The sequence below is a fragment of the Lonchura striata genome, chromosome Z (genome assembly GCF_046129695.1).
Source record: "Lonchura striata isolate bLonStr1 chromosome Z, bLonStr1.mat, whole genome shotgun sequence".
NCBI lineage: Eukaryota > Metazoa > Chordata > Aves > Passeriformes > Estrildidae > Lonchura > Lonchura striata.
The window spans coordinates 67318295-67335295 of record NC_134642.1 but is presented as its reverse complement, the minus strand read 5'-3'; the positions used below and the strand labels follow the sequence as shown (position 1 = coordinate 67335295).

The 17001-nt window shown below is 34.4% G+C and overlaps 1 protein-coding gene across 1 annotated transcript in view; it reads right to left on the bottom strand.

The window, feature by feature from the left end:
• ADGRV1 (adhesion G protein-coupled receptor V1) overlaps nt 1-17001 on the bottom strand; it is a 436592-nt gene that overhangs the window by 188538 nt on the left and 231053 nt on the right. Inside the window, exons 98-109 of the mRNA XM_077790425.1 lie at nt 16389-16569; nt 15590-15792; nt 14814-14943; nt 13338-13418; nt 10768-10907; nt 9752-10361; nt 8622-8837; nt 7239-7454; nt 6195-6439; nt 5816-5997; nt 4253-5064; nt 2835-3044 (exon numbers count right to left, since the gene is read on the bottom strand). Coding sequence (XP_077646551.1) covers nt 2835-3044; nt 4253-5064; nt 5816-5997; nt 6195-6439; nt 7239-7454; nt 8622-8837; nt 9752-10361; nt 10768-10907; nt 13338-13418; nt 14814-14943; nt 15590-15792; nt 16389-16569 — 3226 coding nt within the window. The remainder of the gene's footprint in view (nt 1-2834; nt 3045-4252; nt 5065-5815; nt 5998-6194; nt 6440-7238; nt 7455-8621; nt 8838-9751; nt 10362-10767; nt 10908-13337; nt 13419-14813; nt 14944-15589; nt 15793-16388; nt 16570-17001) is intronic.

Genomic DNA, 17001 nt, shown 5'->3' with positions numbered 1-17001 from the left:
ATTTGAGAGATGCCAGTATATTGGCTACAAATGAGGTAGATATAAACAAGAAACTTCAAAAGACCTTAATAAAATGAAAAATAAAATTGCAAAGTTACACAAAAATTTTATACAGCAGTTTTCCAATACATAGCATTAGTATGTTATCAGTCTCATCATTTCAAACTTCATTTAAGCCTTGTTTAAGTTGCTGACACTAGTTCTAAGAGAACAAAGGAATTCAAAATTTATTGACATCACAAAAATTCTGCTTCTACAGTCAGATATCTGAGGACAGACTGATAATGTACAGGTTCCACTCAGGCTAATTTTTCATATCATTTTACATTGCCCTGAAATCTGTTCATCCTATTTGAGAATTTTGCACATCCATTGCAAACAAATTATTTGAAAGAAAAAAATTACTTTCCCATCATCACAGAACACACAACATAGACAAAGTTTATTTCAATGCAGCATTATGTCATACAACAAATTTTCACTGAAGACTGTAAAATACTTCAAGATATAGAACCTTGGTACATTGTAATCCAAGCACCAATAAGAAATCTGAAGTACAATTAATCTCAATTAAAGATTCTCCAGTAGTCATCTACTGACTCACATAAAGATCAGTGAAGCTGATTGATCTTTGTTATTCCTATCCAGTAAGAAATACTAACACAAATGCAAATCGATCTCTGCAGATTGAAAGTATTATTAGGTTAATTTCACTATTTTGTATTCTAGGGTTTTTTTAATATTTTACTATTTTAAATCTTTTTTTAGATTTCTGCCTTTAGCAAGGAGAAGGGGATCTAATAAATTCTCATGTTCTTTCAAGCTATTTCAAGCTACTGCAGTGTGTTTTCATCCAATTAAATCATAGCCATACAACTGTTGCATGTTCTGCCTGTACTTGAAGTGAGTATATGCAGGTAACACCAAGACACCCACAGCTAAAGTGTGAAGAAAAGATTTATTCCATTATGCAACTTTCAAAACAGAGACAACAATACTGCTAAGCTTATTCCATATTAGTAGGGCAAAAAGTGCCCAGACCTGAGCACTGTGTTTTATATCAAAAGGCCTGGGCAATGCAGGACAATGCTTTACCAGGCTGTGGTTCATCAACTGTCTTACCTCCTTTCCCCCCTTATGAAGAGGTCCAAGTCTATGGGAAAGGCTTTTAAGACTTTAACAACATCCTGTTATCTTCTGTGAGAAAAATCAATTTACTTTAGGATGACAGCAAACAATGCAGAGTGAACACAAATACCTAAATTTTCTCACACTGAGTCTTTTCTAACATCTCCTATCTGCAGGGTTGATCTCTAAGCAAAAACAATTCTAAAATGAACTTATTTTTCTCTTCCCTCACCACTCTCCAGTTTTTCAAATCCTTCCTCCCCACAGGGATAAATAACATGAACAGCTTCAAAAAAGGACAAGTTGCTTAACAGCAACTGTTCAAGAATATAATAAATATAAAAGATAAATCTATTTGGATTTATGTCTGTTAATGTTTGTCTCCATAAGAAAAAACTTGATAATGAAAATGAAGTAAAAACACTGAAATCATATTAAGACCTTAGCTCATTCCTTTTTTTTTTTTTTTTTTAATCAAAATGAACTAGTTTGGCTGTTTTTTCTTGCCATAATGCAGTGCATTACACTGTTTTTCACAAGCTGAAGGAACTGGAATCAGTTATAGTACTATATACGTACTATACATACCAGAATATTTCAGTTCCAGATAAAAGCTTTCAGCTTCAGCCTGTTATGACTAACATTTAAGCAGTGGAAAGTATATGAGGTCTTCATAACCTTGGGGTGAGATGCTTTGTATTTATTCCTTGGGCTCATTAACAGCTGTTCTTAGACTGCCAAAATGCAGCTGGCTTGTTATGCATATCAGAACCACTAATGTGTAGTAATAAAGGACGGAAACTGGGCACAGTAGAATTAACACAGACTATATCTAACCAAAACCCAAAAGCTTATGGTAACCTTTCATTATAGGAAAAAACAGACCATGATCTTCTGAGATAGACTGTTTCTTCCAACAAAAAAAATAAGTGCACACATTCTCAGACAGCAGTTTTCTATTAGTTTTCTCTACCCATCAGTTTACATATCAGAAAAAATTTAGACTGCAAAACACTGAGATTCCAGCAAAGGCTAATAAAAGCAGACACCATTTGTATTGCTAGTGTCCTATGCAGAACTGTACTAACTCTAGGTAAAACATGAAACATGCTCCCTTAAAACACTAGTAGACACTAGATATCAAACTATCATCAATGACAAAAGTCATGACTGAGTGATGATGTCAAGATTGTCACACCCCTAAGACAAGCTGCCATAAAAAGTATGAAGAGAAACTTTAGAAAGATGGAAGATTTTTTCCTATTTTTTTTCTGTGGGAATATTTTCTAGATAATTTAAAATAAATTTTAAGTCAGTGATAAATAATATTTGCTTAAGATTAGCAATTGGTCTGTATGATTGGTGTTTATATATAGTTCTGGAATATGGTATAAATGAATGAGATATGCTAAAAGGAGCTTAGAAAGGCTATGCCAATAGAAGCAAGGCATAATCTTCAGAAAAAGGAAGGGAAAGAAAAAATGGTGAAATACAGCTTTGGAAATGGTCTATTCATCGTTCCCATAGCTTCAATTTAAGCTATGTTTAAAAGTGTTAAAAATCCAAAGAAATGCATGCTAAGTATGTGTTTATTCTCTTTTTGCTGGCATTCTCTGAACGGTGATACAATCAGTGAATGGTTCTTAACAGAAAGCACAGAAAAGGGAGGTGATGTTAAACTGAGTGTGGTCACACACAGAACCCACCTTCATGACCAATAACAGATCTTCCAGCTGTCTGGAAGCTAATGATTCCTGCCACATTGTCACTTGCCAGGATAACCACTGTGACAGTGTTGAAACTGGGCAGAATCCTACTCCCTCCTTCAGTATGCACCAGGCTGATTATGATGCTTTCATTATCTTCTGGCTCTGGATCATCTAAAATGGTCAGTGTGACCATTTTTCTTGTTTCACCTAAAAGTAGAAGAACATATACATCCTTATACGTTCACATGAAAATCACCTTTAAAAAGATGCAATAATCTACTCTAGCAGTAAATACTTAACTAACATAAAAAAGGGACATAAAGAATCTTTACTTATATACCTGTCTAGAAGTTATTGAATGTTGTTATGAAAATTTATTTAATTACTAATAAAATGCTTTATTAATCAGTATTTTTTTTTAAATATTCAATATACTCTGTAGAAATTAACAATGTTGGCATAATTTCTGAATGCCTAGAATTTTTATTTGCTTTATAAGTTTTCTGGCTTTCAAACTGCAATTAGAAAAAGGAATATAATTCTTGTAAAAAGAATTACCAAGTGAATACATTTTCTGATGTTACATACAGACATAGGTACATGAAATTTGACTATATATTTACTGGACCAGGAAATGCATTAAAGTAAGCTGTCATTGTTTTAGTTACCTGTCTTCTGGAATATCAAAGATGCAAGCAGCAAACACAATCAATACATTATAATTTGCAACAGAATCCTATTGTTCATTGTATGTGCCTAAACTATACTAATTATCAGTTTACCCCCTACATATATTTTTTGTTATACTTTCTTTCAAAGTATCTTGTAAATAGACTTAGTAAACTTATAAACACTAATATAATTATATGTCAGTTTCCAAATCATCCCTGGCAAGACTTCATTTAAATTCAGATTATTTAGCAAACTAAATGAAAGCTGGAATCTTTACTACAGTCACATAAATTGTTTTCAAAACAATTGCTCTATTATCTCAGACTTTGAAAACATAAAATTCATTTTCCATGTTGCACAGTGCTTAAATAATCCCTAACATAGATATTTCTTATTTGCAATTTTTTAACTATCCTGTTATGTTACAAAATCAATACAATCTCAGAATCTAAAAAGATATACCATTAAAAAATTAGTACTGTATTGACTGAAGAACAAAAGACCACTTAGGCCTGATTCTCATTTTCAGTATCTTCGATACAACACCTATTTTATTCCTTACTTATTTAGTAAAAATGTTATCTTTAAAATGCACACTGTAGTATTTCTTTTAAAAATACTTAAATATTTTTACTTTTCACAATTTTTTTTTAGTCTTTGTGGTCTTTGTGTGTGGGGTTTTTTTTTTTTTTTTTTTTTCTTTAGTGTTAGACAAGAAAAGCTAGTGCTAAACCTTGCCTTACCTTCAGCAAACACCAGAATCTCACCAACACCCACAAAATCCAAGTTTGGGGTAGCAGTTCCACCAACAACACGCCATTCCACTGCCACCTGTCCCAGGCTGCCTTCTGTCCTGTGTATCATTAGCTGCACACTGGCCTGAGGACGTTCTTCTACTTCAATATACAGACCATTCTCTGTTGCATTGGGACTTACACTATAGATCTTAAATACTCCAAAGGCATCCCCATTCATCATTATGATAACTGTAGAAGTATTTGGCTGTCCAATGGTTGGTTGATTTTTTAAGCTGGCTGAGATGTTCAATAGTTCAACTTTCAACAGGGATACAGTGAATTTTTCATCCAGTTCTGGCAGGCTGTCAGGGAGTATGGTAACTGTGAGATTTGCAAACTCTTCTCCTTCCTGCATGATGGCCCACTGTCCTGTGATAGATTCATAATCACTACCAGCAATGGCTTGTGTGCTAAACAGAATGGAGGTACTGCTGATGTTTTTCTTGTAGGTCCATAATCCTGACATGTTAGTTAGTGGCCCAATCTCTGTCATCAGCCAGAGGCAGAGAGGAATCTCAGAGGCACTGGAAAATGTAAAGGCTGAACATGCTTGTTCTTTTAGGCACTGAGTTGCACAGGCATACAGTGGGTTACTTGCTGCTGACACATTCACTCTGGTCTTGGATGGCTGGTCAGGAATTCCTTGTGCAGGAGACTCATAATAGGCCAGGATATCCTCACCTTGCTCAATGGCAAGAGCTACAATGTCAGTCTCAGAAGTGCTGTAAAATACTTGCAGCTGACCAAACCTTCCCCCACTAAAAGACATTTAAATAAAAATGTTATGTTAGCTGGTAAAGCATGTCTAATATTCTGTATGTCACTATGTTAAGAATAAAAATTAACAAAATCAGCTAACGCCTTTTGAATTGCTGAGAAGTTACAAATAGCTAATTAAAGTGACTTTCCTTGAAGCTAGTACTAGAATAACTGAGTAGCTGGGTTTTTTGGAAAGCAAGTTTCATTGTTTATAGCTTGGGCAGCAGTCTATTAAGCAAGAATGTTTCATTTGTTTCTAGGAGTTAACTTAGTCTTCCTAGGGCCATCAAGGAAGAAAAAGCTTTGCTGTCTAGTATTGTCATGATTCCTCTGAGGTGTCCTCAGAATATCATATTTCACATGCAAAACCTGTTTTGCTTTTCATTTTGTCTTCCATCACACAACATTTGATACCTTTTGTCCTCCTTATCACAGGAAAAGGCTGGTTTGCAGCTTTAAATGGCTTGTCAATCTAACAGACAAAATAAAACTTCAACTACACTGTGTGCACTGGGTTTACACTACACATTTATTACATTTGTACTTTATGTGCATTTCTAACAAGCAGATATCTAGTTCAAAATCAATGTATATGAAAAAAAAGCTGGCAGAACAAGAAATTGATGCAAATACCTATACAAGGGTGTAATATTTAAAATTATTGCCAAAAAAAACCCAACAAAAACCAAACCAAACAAAACCAACAACAACAACAAAAAAGATATTAAAATCAGCCAATATTATACAGACCTTCTCCTGACTGATATATTTGCAAGTAAATTTCTTTCTAGTGGCTCCTGAATTTGATATGAGGATTGATGAAAGAAAACTGTGCCATAAGGATTATCATTGGCAGGTATAACAATATTTGCCAAGCCATCTAACCCGATAGCACCACCATTGGAGGCCTGAATTAATTCTACATGGACAATCTCAAAAAGAAAAAAAAAGAAGAACAAATAATGCAGCTGAATAATTTTTGTCATTACTAAAAATAATCACAAGCAAAATAAAATCTGAACTTGTTGCAGCTTCCTGCCATAACATTTTTTGCTTTGATCTGCACACATCTCTTATACAAGTTAAAACTCTAATGCTGTTCAAGAGAGACATAAATTGCTCTACTTACTTCTTCTACTTCTGGGTCATCATCAGCCAGGATTTCCAACAGCAACATCTGAATGGTTTCCCCAGGAGCAAAAGTAATATTACCCGTGGCAGCTTTCAAGTCATCATCAGCAGGATGTCCATTAATGGTAGCAGCCCACTGAACTGTAACATTACCCAGCGTCCCAGCATTGCGGATTATTGGCAGATTTATGGTTACTGATCCAAATTCAGGCTCCTCCACAGTGAATTCAGTATTCTGAAAAACTGACATACACCACAGGGAGTTGTAGTGCATTAACAATAAAACTGAAAGTAAACATATCAGTTTCTGAAGTACAGTTTCATTTTACTTGCTTGCATTTACTTGCACAGATAAACCCTTTTTAATCATGTTTCAATCTAAAAGCAGACTTTCAATACTCATTTTTTCATCTGCAGGGAAAATTAGCATGAAAATAAAGCCTTCATCCAAAAAGTCTATTCCAATACATTCATTTTTAATGTCTTAGAATATAATTACCCAGCAAAGCAACTCTTTATAGATTTCATGTCACTTATTGAAGAAATTAATTATAACTGTTTAACATGGAATATGTTAAGTAGAAATCAGAGAATCACAGAATGGGCCAGGTTGGAAGAGGCCACTGTAGATCATCTGATTCAAGCTCCCTGCTCAAGTAGGGTCATCCCAGAGCACATGGCACAGGAGTATGTCCAGGCAGTTCTTGGAAGTTTCCACAAAAGGAGATTCGACAACCTCTCTGGGCAACCTGTTCCAGTGCACAACTTCCTGGGCATCAGTTTCACCTTGTTACCTCTTGTTCTACGGCTTGGTGCCGCTAATTAGAGCCTCCAAGAGGCTCAATCCTTCTGTTATATTAAAGCCCCATTACTTCTTTATTAGATTTTTAAATTAACTTCATCTTATATTTTCCTTTACTCTATATACCCACACTTCTGCTTCTGAATGTTTTTATTCAGCTGCCAAGTAGCAGCTCCCCCACAAACCCCAAGAAGAAAAAGAATAACAGAAGAAAACAGAAGAAAATATGTACTCTTTTACCAAAGGATCCAAATGGTTCATCAGAAGCCTCAATAGTTATGACTGCCCTCGTCAAAGATCCAAGCAAGGCTCCTCCTGTTGTTTGGTTCAGCAGCTGAACATAAAATGACTCCTCAAGTTCAGGATTGATATCATTAATTATATAAATTGGCACAGCTTTACTAGTTTCCCCTTCTAGTAAGACAACATCTGATGAAGCTACACTGTAGTCCTCACCTAGATTTGTAGATGAAAAACCCAATGTAATAAAACACAGTGTGGTGAACATTGTCATTAATACCCACTTTGTCTTTGTTTACACATGCATTTCTCCATGGTTTTATGCTGTCTTTTCTTTTATCTTCAGACCCCAAACATCTTTATTTTTTTTTAATTATGTCCTATTGCCTTTTAAATGTTTGTACAGACCAAAATAAAGCTTGGCTGGACCAAAAGAGAGTTTGCACTGTTAGACTAAGAGGTAGTAAAAAAGGTCCTTTATTGTCTGCTGTTTACAAGGTCACAAAACCAAGATGTTTCTATATTTGATTTATAATTGCTGTCCAGCTTTCCAAGAGATAAAAGCGGGAACAGAAACACCTTGTCAAAGTAGATTTCAGTAAAGGGCATATTTTATGTGTCGATTTCATCTTAGGCAAACTTGTCTCAACTCTCTAGAGGAAGATCTGTGATACACTAGATCACTGCTCTGCTTCAGAGAGTAATTGAAAGCATACTCTGATATAAATCTAACTATATATTTAATTTATAACACTCTATTACATAAAAATGAAATTAAAAGTTCTCAGAGCATGTATCACCCACCTAATCAGTTTGGACATAGCTGAAATACAGTGCACTCAATTTATAGCTGTCTAAGTGATCCTAGAGATTTCATAGTTTTTCTCCTTTCTTTATGTACCTTCTCTACAGCAGGGACCAACTGGAGAAGTTTATGTTCCATTTTCAGAAGTTCAAGTCTCCTTGGGTTTGGATAGATTTTTCCATGTTTGATTTACAGCTAAGTCCCCAGCTCTCACTTCCTCTCCAATAAGCTCAACTAAGCAATAGATGATGGGTTTAAAATGTACATGGGACTAAATTGTTATTGCATATACTATTATAACATTTTAGGGAGTGGGGGGCGAGGGGGCATTGAAGTGGTGGTATGCTAAACAAACAAATTAAGTAGACAAACACCCCAATTCCTTCTTTCATTTACCTTTTAGGTCCTCCACTGAAAATGCTACATTTTCCACTAGGTCTTAGATTCATACTTGCTAAGCACAGTCAGTGCCTTACTACTTTATCTTTCATACTTTTAAAATAACAGAGCAACTCATTACACATTTTTTGTTTCAGCTTTAACAAAGACTCCATAATTCTGTTATTCTGCTTTCTTACCAGCTGTTGCAGTTATTGGCATAGCTTTAAATTTCACAGAAACATCTGAAAATATTCCCCCAGTTCTGGTCACATTAATGATTGGTCCAACATAGTTTTCAGCAACTCGCACAGCTGAAGCTGAAAGCTGAAGTGTTCCAAAAGCATCATCATTGGCATTGATAATCACATGAGCTATTGTTTCACCCACTAAACCAAGTCGAGGAGAATTTATAACTGAAATATAAAGAAAACTTAGTGAGCAATAACCTGAAATGCTTGCTATTCATGGCTATATAGTTTGTAGGCATATATGTGAGTTTAGCTGTCTCTACTTTTCAAGGAAATTATCTTTTTTTACAATTGGACAAAGCATAACTACAAACCACATCAAAATACATGTGTTTAAATTTTGTTCTAGCAGGAAATCTGAAACTATTCTACTATGTTGTGGAGCATACAAGCCATATTTTTTTTTTTTAAAAGATGAAGTATTGTGAATTTATTTATTTATTTATTTAAGCATAAGACTAATACTAAGATCAATACAGTTCAGAATAATTTCAGTTTTACTCTTGATATGATGAAATATAAGTAAGATTTCAACTCCAAGAGGAATTATATTTGAGGTTACCCCTTAATCTGTGAGCAAAGGCAACAATTAGACATGCCAAGAATCTCTGAAGTGCAAATCAGGCTGTAATGACCTGAATTTATCTGAATGAGAAATTAAGTAAAAATTGTCAACACTAAGAAAGCAGCATGCCACTAACTCTATATCACCTTTTTTTAATAAGACTTTTTTGTATATTAATTTTAAAAACTAGCTTAGTTATTTCCTACTACTGAAATAATTCCAGAAATAATGCTAAATAAGCAGGTATTAGTGCACAAACAAACACTGTAACATATTTGGCCTGAAACACTTTGTATAAGACAATGCAAAATGGATAAAGAAATACAAATACTCATGTTTTTCCAATAAAATAGTGCCAAAGGGAAGAAATGTCAACAGGCACAAGTCAGGTAACTAAAAGATATCTTATCTATACCAGGTAAAGAGCTCTTAATTTGTCTTGCTGTAGTTTCTCCTGTTACATATAAATACAAACCTTTATAGTTAAATTGTAGGTTTTATATAAGACACTTACTTGGCCGATCCTGAACTTTCTTGATTAAAACAACACTGCTTAGCTCCACAAAAACAGATTCTGACCTCTCAGGATCATCATCATCCAAAATAGGCAAGGATATTGTGGCCTCACTTTCATTGGTTGCAAAGATCACATAACCTGTAACAGGCATATAGTCTTTTCCCTCTATTGCTCTGACAATGTCAGGTGGAAGAAAGGGCAACTTTTCTTCATCACCAATAGTTCTGTATTTCACCATTACTGTACCAAGGAGACCACCACATCTTACAACTGTCAGAGAGACATTTTTTGTTTTTTCCTCAACTTTTATTGGTCTGTTTCGCTCAGAAAAGATGAAGACTCCATATGGATCATCATTTGCTAAAATAGTTAATGTTGCATTAGTATGATATCCAAGACGACCAAGGGAGACATTGATGATCAAGACAGAAAACATTTTATCCAATTCGGGAACATCATCAGGAGAAACCTGTAATGTAATATTTGCTCTCACTTGGCCAACATCAAAAGTTACATTCCCAACGGTAGAGATCAGGTCATTGGTGAGATCGCAGATTATGATCCAATGCAATGTCACCTTAGATAAGGTCCCATGACTTCTCACAACCTAAGAAAAACATATAAAGATGTGCAGATTTTTATTCTATTAGAAAGAAACAGAAGTGTGAAATGCAATTAAGCAAATGATGAATTAAAGATATGTCTGTGTTTTAAAAACATGTAATTTTTAATACCTTAGCCCTGCAGAACTTGTATTATCAACACTTATTTTAAGACAGTAGCCCCTTGATGCTAAATTAATAGAAGAGGTTAAGTTTTTGGATATTATTATTATTATTATTTTAGTTTCAAGCTGAATAATATACATTAGCAAACACTACATGACTGAAAAACAAATGTTCATTACAAAGTTGTTATAAACCCCATAGTCTAATGACAAAAGCATCAGAGAACACCAGTAAAAACAGAGAGAAGAGTTCAATGCAGCAATATGAAACTCAAAGCTTTCTAACCTGCAGCACAACATTGCTATCTCCATCTTCAGGCTCAGTTCCATTCACTGAAAGGGACTCAGCACTGAACTCAAATACACCATGAGCATCATCAGAAGCCTCAATAGTCACAAGGATATGGGATGCAATTCCCAAGCTAGCTGTTAAATGAGAGTTGCAACATGGATTATTTTTACCTCTCATGTTTTCTTACATGAAAGAAAGCAGCTGAAGAAATATGCTACAAAAATACAAAAGAGAGTATGAAGTGTCTGTGCTGTTTATCTTTGGTTTTTTTCTTTTTTAAATGCATGGTAACCCCCTGTATAGAAAAGGACCTGACTTTTGGTAAGGCGATCCTCTCAATCCTTCTATGGAACTATGCAACAAAAAATAGTATTATTTTAAGAGAGGAACAAAAATAAAATTACAAGTTTAATGAAAGAAAATGGAGCATCATTTAAGATAGTGAGGAGTTGTACTGTAAACCATAGTATAAGAGGAAAGACAAGATTAATGCAGATCGTATCTGCATAAGCTGGAATGAAAGAAAAATATAACCTAAAAAACCCCACGAGTCAAATAAATTCTACTTCTAAAGATATTGTCTTGGGTGACATAACTTGCTGCTCAGAGAGAAGAGTCTGGCACTTAAGGAAACCATTCCTGGAATCAAGTAAAATGGAAACAAAATGTCAAAGAAAACAATAAAAAATGAAATGGAAAGGAAATGGAAAGGGAAAGGGAAAGGGAAAGGGAAAGGGAAAGGGAAAGGGAAAGGGAAAGGGAAAGGGAAAGGGAAAGGGAAAGGAAATTTAAGGAAAGGAAAGGAAAGGAAATTTAAGGAAAGGAAAGGAAATTTAAGGAAAGGAAAGGAAAGGAAATTTAAGGAAAGGAAATTTAAGGAAAGGAAAGGAAATTTAAGGAAAGGAAATTTAAGGAAAGGAAAGGAAAGGAAAGGAAATTTAAGGAAAGGAAATTTAAGGAAAGGAAAGGAAAGGAAAGGAAATAAAGGAAAGGAAAGGAAAGGAAAGGAAAGGAAAGGAAAGGAAAGGAAAGGAAAGGAAAGGAAAGGAAAGGAAAGGAAAGGAAAGGAAAGGAAAGGAAAGGAAAGGAAAGGAAAGGAAAGGAAAGGAAAGGAAAGGAAAGGAAAGGAAAGGAAAGGAAAGGAAAGGAAAGGAAAGGAAAGGAAAGGAAAGGAAAGGAAAGGAAAGGAAAGGAAAGGAAAGGAAAGGAAAGGAAAGGAAAGGAAAGGAAAGGAAAGGAAAGGAAAGGAAAGGAAAGGAAAGGAAAGGAAAGGAAAGGAAAGGAAAGGAAAGGAAAAACATTACTCTATTGGCATATGGGCATATGGCATATGTTATTGGCATAACATTTTTACATCTGCAGGTTTTCATTTGAGGACCTAAACGCATAGGGTTTTGTCCCAGATTGAGGAGCAAGATGTTTTGTATTGCTATCTGTGTAGCAGTTGTCTTCTGGGTAGTTTTCGTTACCTCCTGTTAATGGGCTCATCAATATCTCCACATGTGACTCAGAGATAATTCCCTCCAGGAGCCAGTTCTGTTTAACAGGTGAGCAAGGACCCACCAAGTGACTCAGAATGACATCAGCCCATGGTGAGATGCTCCGCCCAGTGGGGAGGAGCTAAACATTCCCACCTAGATATATTCTGGGATTGCTAGACAGAGAAGCAGCCTTCCCAGATCTTTCCAAGAGGAACAAATTGGGGTTTTCTACTAGACCTTCAGAAGAAGACTAGACCCTTCTACAGGACCACTGCTCCAGCAGAACCACATCTCCCACTCCAGGAGGACTGCAGCCACTCTAATCTGGACTTCTGACAACATGGTGGGCAAAGGGGTGTCAGGTTGGATTCTGACTCTGTCAGTGGTTTTTCTTTTATATTATTGCATGGATTTTGTTTCTTTTCCCTTTTCCTAATAAATTGTATTTCTGAGTCTCTCACTGGTTTTGCTTTCCAACCAGAACAGGTTTTCCAATATATTCTATGTTATTTCTTAATTTGGTATTTTTATCAATATTAAATTACCATTGTTTTCTCCATATCATGACATATATAGAAACATGAAGAAGTGAAAGAGGAAAAATGAAAAAAATCAAATTATTTCATTAAAAAATCTAACACAACTGACTTTTCTTTAAGAGTATTTTTGCCATGAAGAGCAAAATTATACATAGAATATTATATCATATAGTATCAAAGTATACAATCAAGTAGTTTTAAAATTGCCTTCAATTTAAAAAGTACCTTTGCTTTTTTGTCCCAGGAGAATTTGGCAGTGCTCAGACCAAGATAATTTTGTAAGCTTTAATTATGAAATCACTATATTGTGTTTTACAACAATATAGTTTTAATTATATAAGAGCCTGTTGTATTCTACTTTACCTTAAACACTGACTGCTAGTGAAATTACACCTAAATTGAAGTGGAAAAGAATTTTTTTAAAACTTTATGTTAAATCTAAATTAATCTCTAACTACACATAAAGAAAGTTGTATCAAGCATAATAATTTATGACAGCTATTATACTTATAAATAAAATATAGGATTAATCAAAACATCTTACCATGTTGAGGGACAGTTGAAAGGAAGAAATCCATGTTTCCATCACCACTACCACTTCCATCATTTCTAAAGAGCTCAGCAACTTTAAGATGACAGACATACAGATATATACACATATATACATTTATAAATAAAGGGAAAGCAGAAAGTAATTTAAACATTTCTGGACAACACAAAAAGACAGACGTGTATTCTAGGAAAGTGTAAATTTTCAAAATTAAAGTATACAGTATTTCTGCTAAAAGCCAGATATGCTTGAATATGCCACCTCTTGTTTAATTTATTGAATTGGAAAGAGCAAAAGGAAGTCAGAAGGAAAGAAAACACATACTACTTTCCTTTATCTTTTTTTTCCCTTTCCTTCTGTGTTCCCTCTTTATCAGTCCTAATAGAGAAATTAGAAATGGGCAAGCAGGAGAGGGAAGAAGTGTCTAGACTCTGTGAAATGCTCTTTCTCTAATATTTTCTAACAAATCAAAAAATTGTGTCAGAAAGTTGAAAAAATTTCACAGCTTAACTGATGGAGCCTTTATTCTAAGTTTTGTGCTTGCAGAAGTGTTGAAAAGCTCCAAAAGATTATGTTCAGAAGGTATTTACATCTAATAAATTACCAAAGTTAGCTGTAAGTTTTGTAACAAAAAAAAAATGAAAATTTGTTTAACTGAAACAACTAGTTGACCAAAAAGTCCACATGCATGAAAGCTCAAACTTTTATCAAAAGAATCTGAGCACAGCACTACTGTGCTATGTTTCAGCACAGTTATACATGTTAATATGATATGAAGGTATCACACTTGCAATTCTAAATTGCTTTGAAAATTAATATCAGTAGAAATGGCACTTTATGGCTCTCAACACTTCATTTCCTCCAACCAGAAGGAATCTCCTTAAAATCTTTTTTAAATGCAAATAAATTCTGTAAAGCAAAATTGATTTTACATGGCAGGAGCACTGATGCTTGCCAACTGTTTTAAGACTAAAGTCACACAGCAGGATTTATTCTAGCTTCTAGCTAGTTCTCCAACTCAGCTAAACTCCCCAGGCATCTCAAAACCCACAATTTTCTAATGCTATAATCAATTTGAATAGCTTATGAGCCAGTTTATTGCCATTTCTCCAATTTCACTCAAGTGGTAGATAAAAAGCACAACTTTGGCTGTTAAATTTTAAATATTGAAAACTTGAAGGAAAAAAAATTTCTTACATTATTTTATTTCCCTATCAGCTATGGAATGATGTAATTTAAAAAGCAGCAATTGCCTTTGAATGCATGGTAGTAATATACTTTCTTTGAGATCTGATTGTTTACAGCAGTGATTAAGAAAACATCTGAAGGACAGTTTTTCCCTAAAAATAATTGTTGCTTTCTGTAGGGTGTGTTTTTAGAAATACCATGGAAATAGTTCACAAGGTTAGATTTCAAGGGATGAATAAAGATCACAAAAATACAACCACTGGGTTGATATATGTGCCTTACCTCCTCCCTCTGGGTTCAACAGCTCCACTTTAAAAGTTTTTTCTAGTTCAGGAATAGAATTGTCAGTGATGTTAACAGTAATGTACTTGTATCTTTCTCCAGGCTGAAATTCCATTGAGCCCCAAACAGCCTGAAATATGACAGGTCTTCATAGTTTTGTTCAAGTTTAGTGTTTTCATCCAAATGAAAAAAGAAATACAACCTCAATTCTTTTTCTCTTTATCAAAACATCTACTTTTCTTCACTTCAACTTTTAAAAATCTGCTGAGTCTTTTTTATAAGTAAAAGCAGTCTAAATTCACTGAATTATGAGCATCTTCATTTATCTACGTTTTTCTGCACACAGCAGTCAGACAAGAAAACAGATTTACAAATGTTCAGATGTACAAATCCTAGTAAGTACAAATATAATCTTCACCTGCATATGCACCTGCATGGTCATATGAAGTCTGATATACTTAGAAACAATAGACAATATCCATTCTTGCTGCACTGACAATTTTCTTAAGGATATCAAAATCAAACCCGGAGGCTTTTCCCAGGAAACACAACATGATGCACAGAAAGGAGGCAAAATGCACATAGTGAAACCACTATAGCTTTATAGTGATTTTATAGGGATCATAGTGATTATTATGCATCTATTACAACATAATAAACTGTTTCTGTGAAAAGAATCACAGCAGAGCTAAAAATATTCAAACTGATGGCTACTTCCAGGACAAATAGCTTTAATTAAATTCTAAAATAATTACACATCATTGCAATAGCCATACCTGATAATCTTTAGGACTGAAAGCTGTAATTGGCACTGTCCTGTATTCCATAAGAACTGTTCCAAGAAGTCCTTGTGCACGAACTACCAATAATCTGATGTGTCCAACTTCTTCTTTAATGGTGATATGGGGCACAGCAGAGGCTGGCAGAATCATTTCATCACTGGGCTGAGGAGGTGGCCCCACTGAGAACTGCAGTAGACCTGAAAGACAAAAATTATATACATGGCTTCTCATAAAAAATTCAAATAATAAAAATAAAAAAAATAAAAACCAAAAATATTTATAATATCTATATTCGAAAAATGACATTTTAAACATATTAAGATGCCCTTAGAACTCAATCATGCTATTTCCAGGTATGTAGTATGTACATTTTCTCTCTCACTCATGTTAGTCTGAAAAAATCATTTCACAAGAATGAATTCAACGCTTCCCAAAAGAACCCAAATGTCATAATATTGGGTACTAGCTGGTATAGTAATAGGCATGATTAAATATCTCTCTCTGTTACAAATTCTCATTTCACAAAAATTACCATAAAATCAACAACATGCAATGTGGTTTTCTTGCAAATGGGGATGATCCCATGTTTGGTCCAGGCAGCTTTAATTCCTTTTTTGTAGCATTCTCAAGAGTCAGTAATTTGACTTTTATTCTTGTATAAAAATCATTAATTAATCTCAAATTAGATAAAGTGCAATTGCTTCCTCATCTGTCTAGGCTAAGCAAATTTTTTACCTCTTGAGCTAGAAGTATACATGAATCTGCAATAAGATTGCATCATCAACATTGTTACCATATGGGTGGTCACTGGCTTTAATGCTGATATCAGTAGTTTCCTTTTCTGGATCTATACTTGCTCCACTGGTAGGAGTTGAACCTAGTTTTCCATCTCCAGACACTGCAGAGACTAATGTCACACGGAAATACTCATTTAACTCCGGAATGTCATCATCAATAACATGCAAATTTAAGACCTAGAGAAGGACAAAATCATGGAAAAATCAAAGTATGCAACATACATTCCTTAAGAGTTTTATGACCCTTTTAAACAGTTTTTAGTCAATCAGCTGTATTTGCTGTGAGTTCAGAAAGAAATGTAGAGAACATTATTGCCCTCCACATAATTTAACCTTATAATAATAATTATAATAATAAGCTTAGAATACCAATTGCAAAAACATCTTTACCAAGATGTGAGAGACTTTACAGCAATTAATCTAATTTAGAGAGCACATGAAGTGAGCTTTAATCCCACCTGACACTTGAGGTTACAGATCATACTACCATGTAAAATAATCTGCTGTACATAAGATATAATATTAATCTCAGACTATTTCAACTTCCTATCTATTGTGATAAGATTTGACAAATATATAGGAAAAAAAATTTAGGTAGCTGATGTAGAG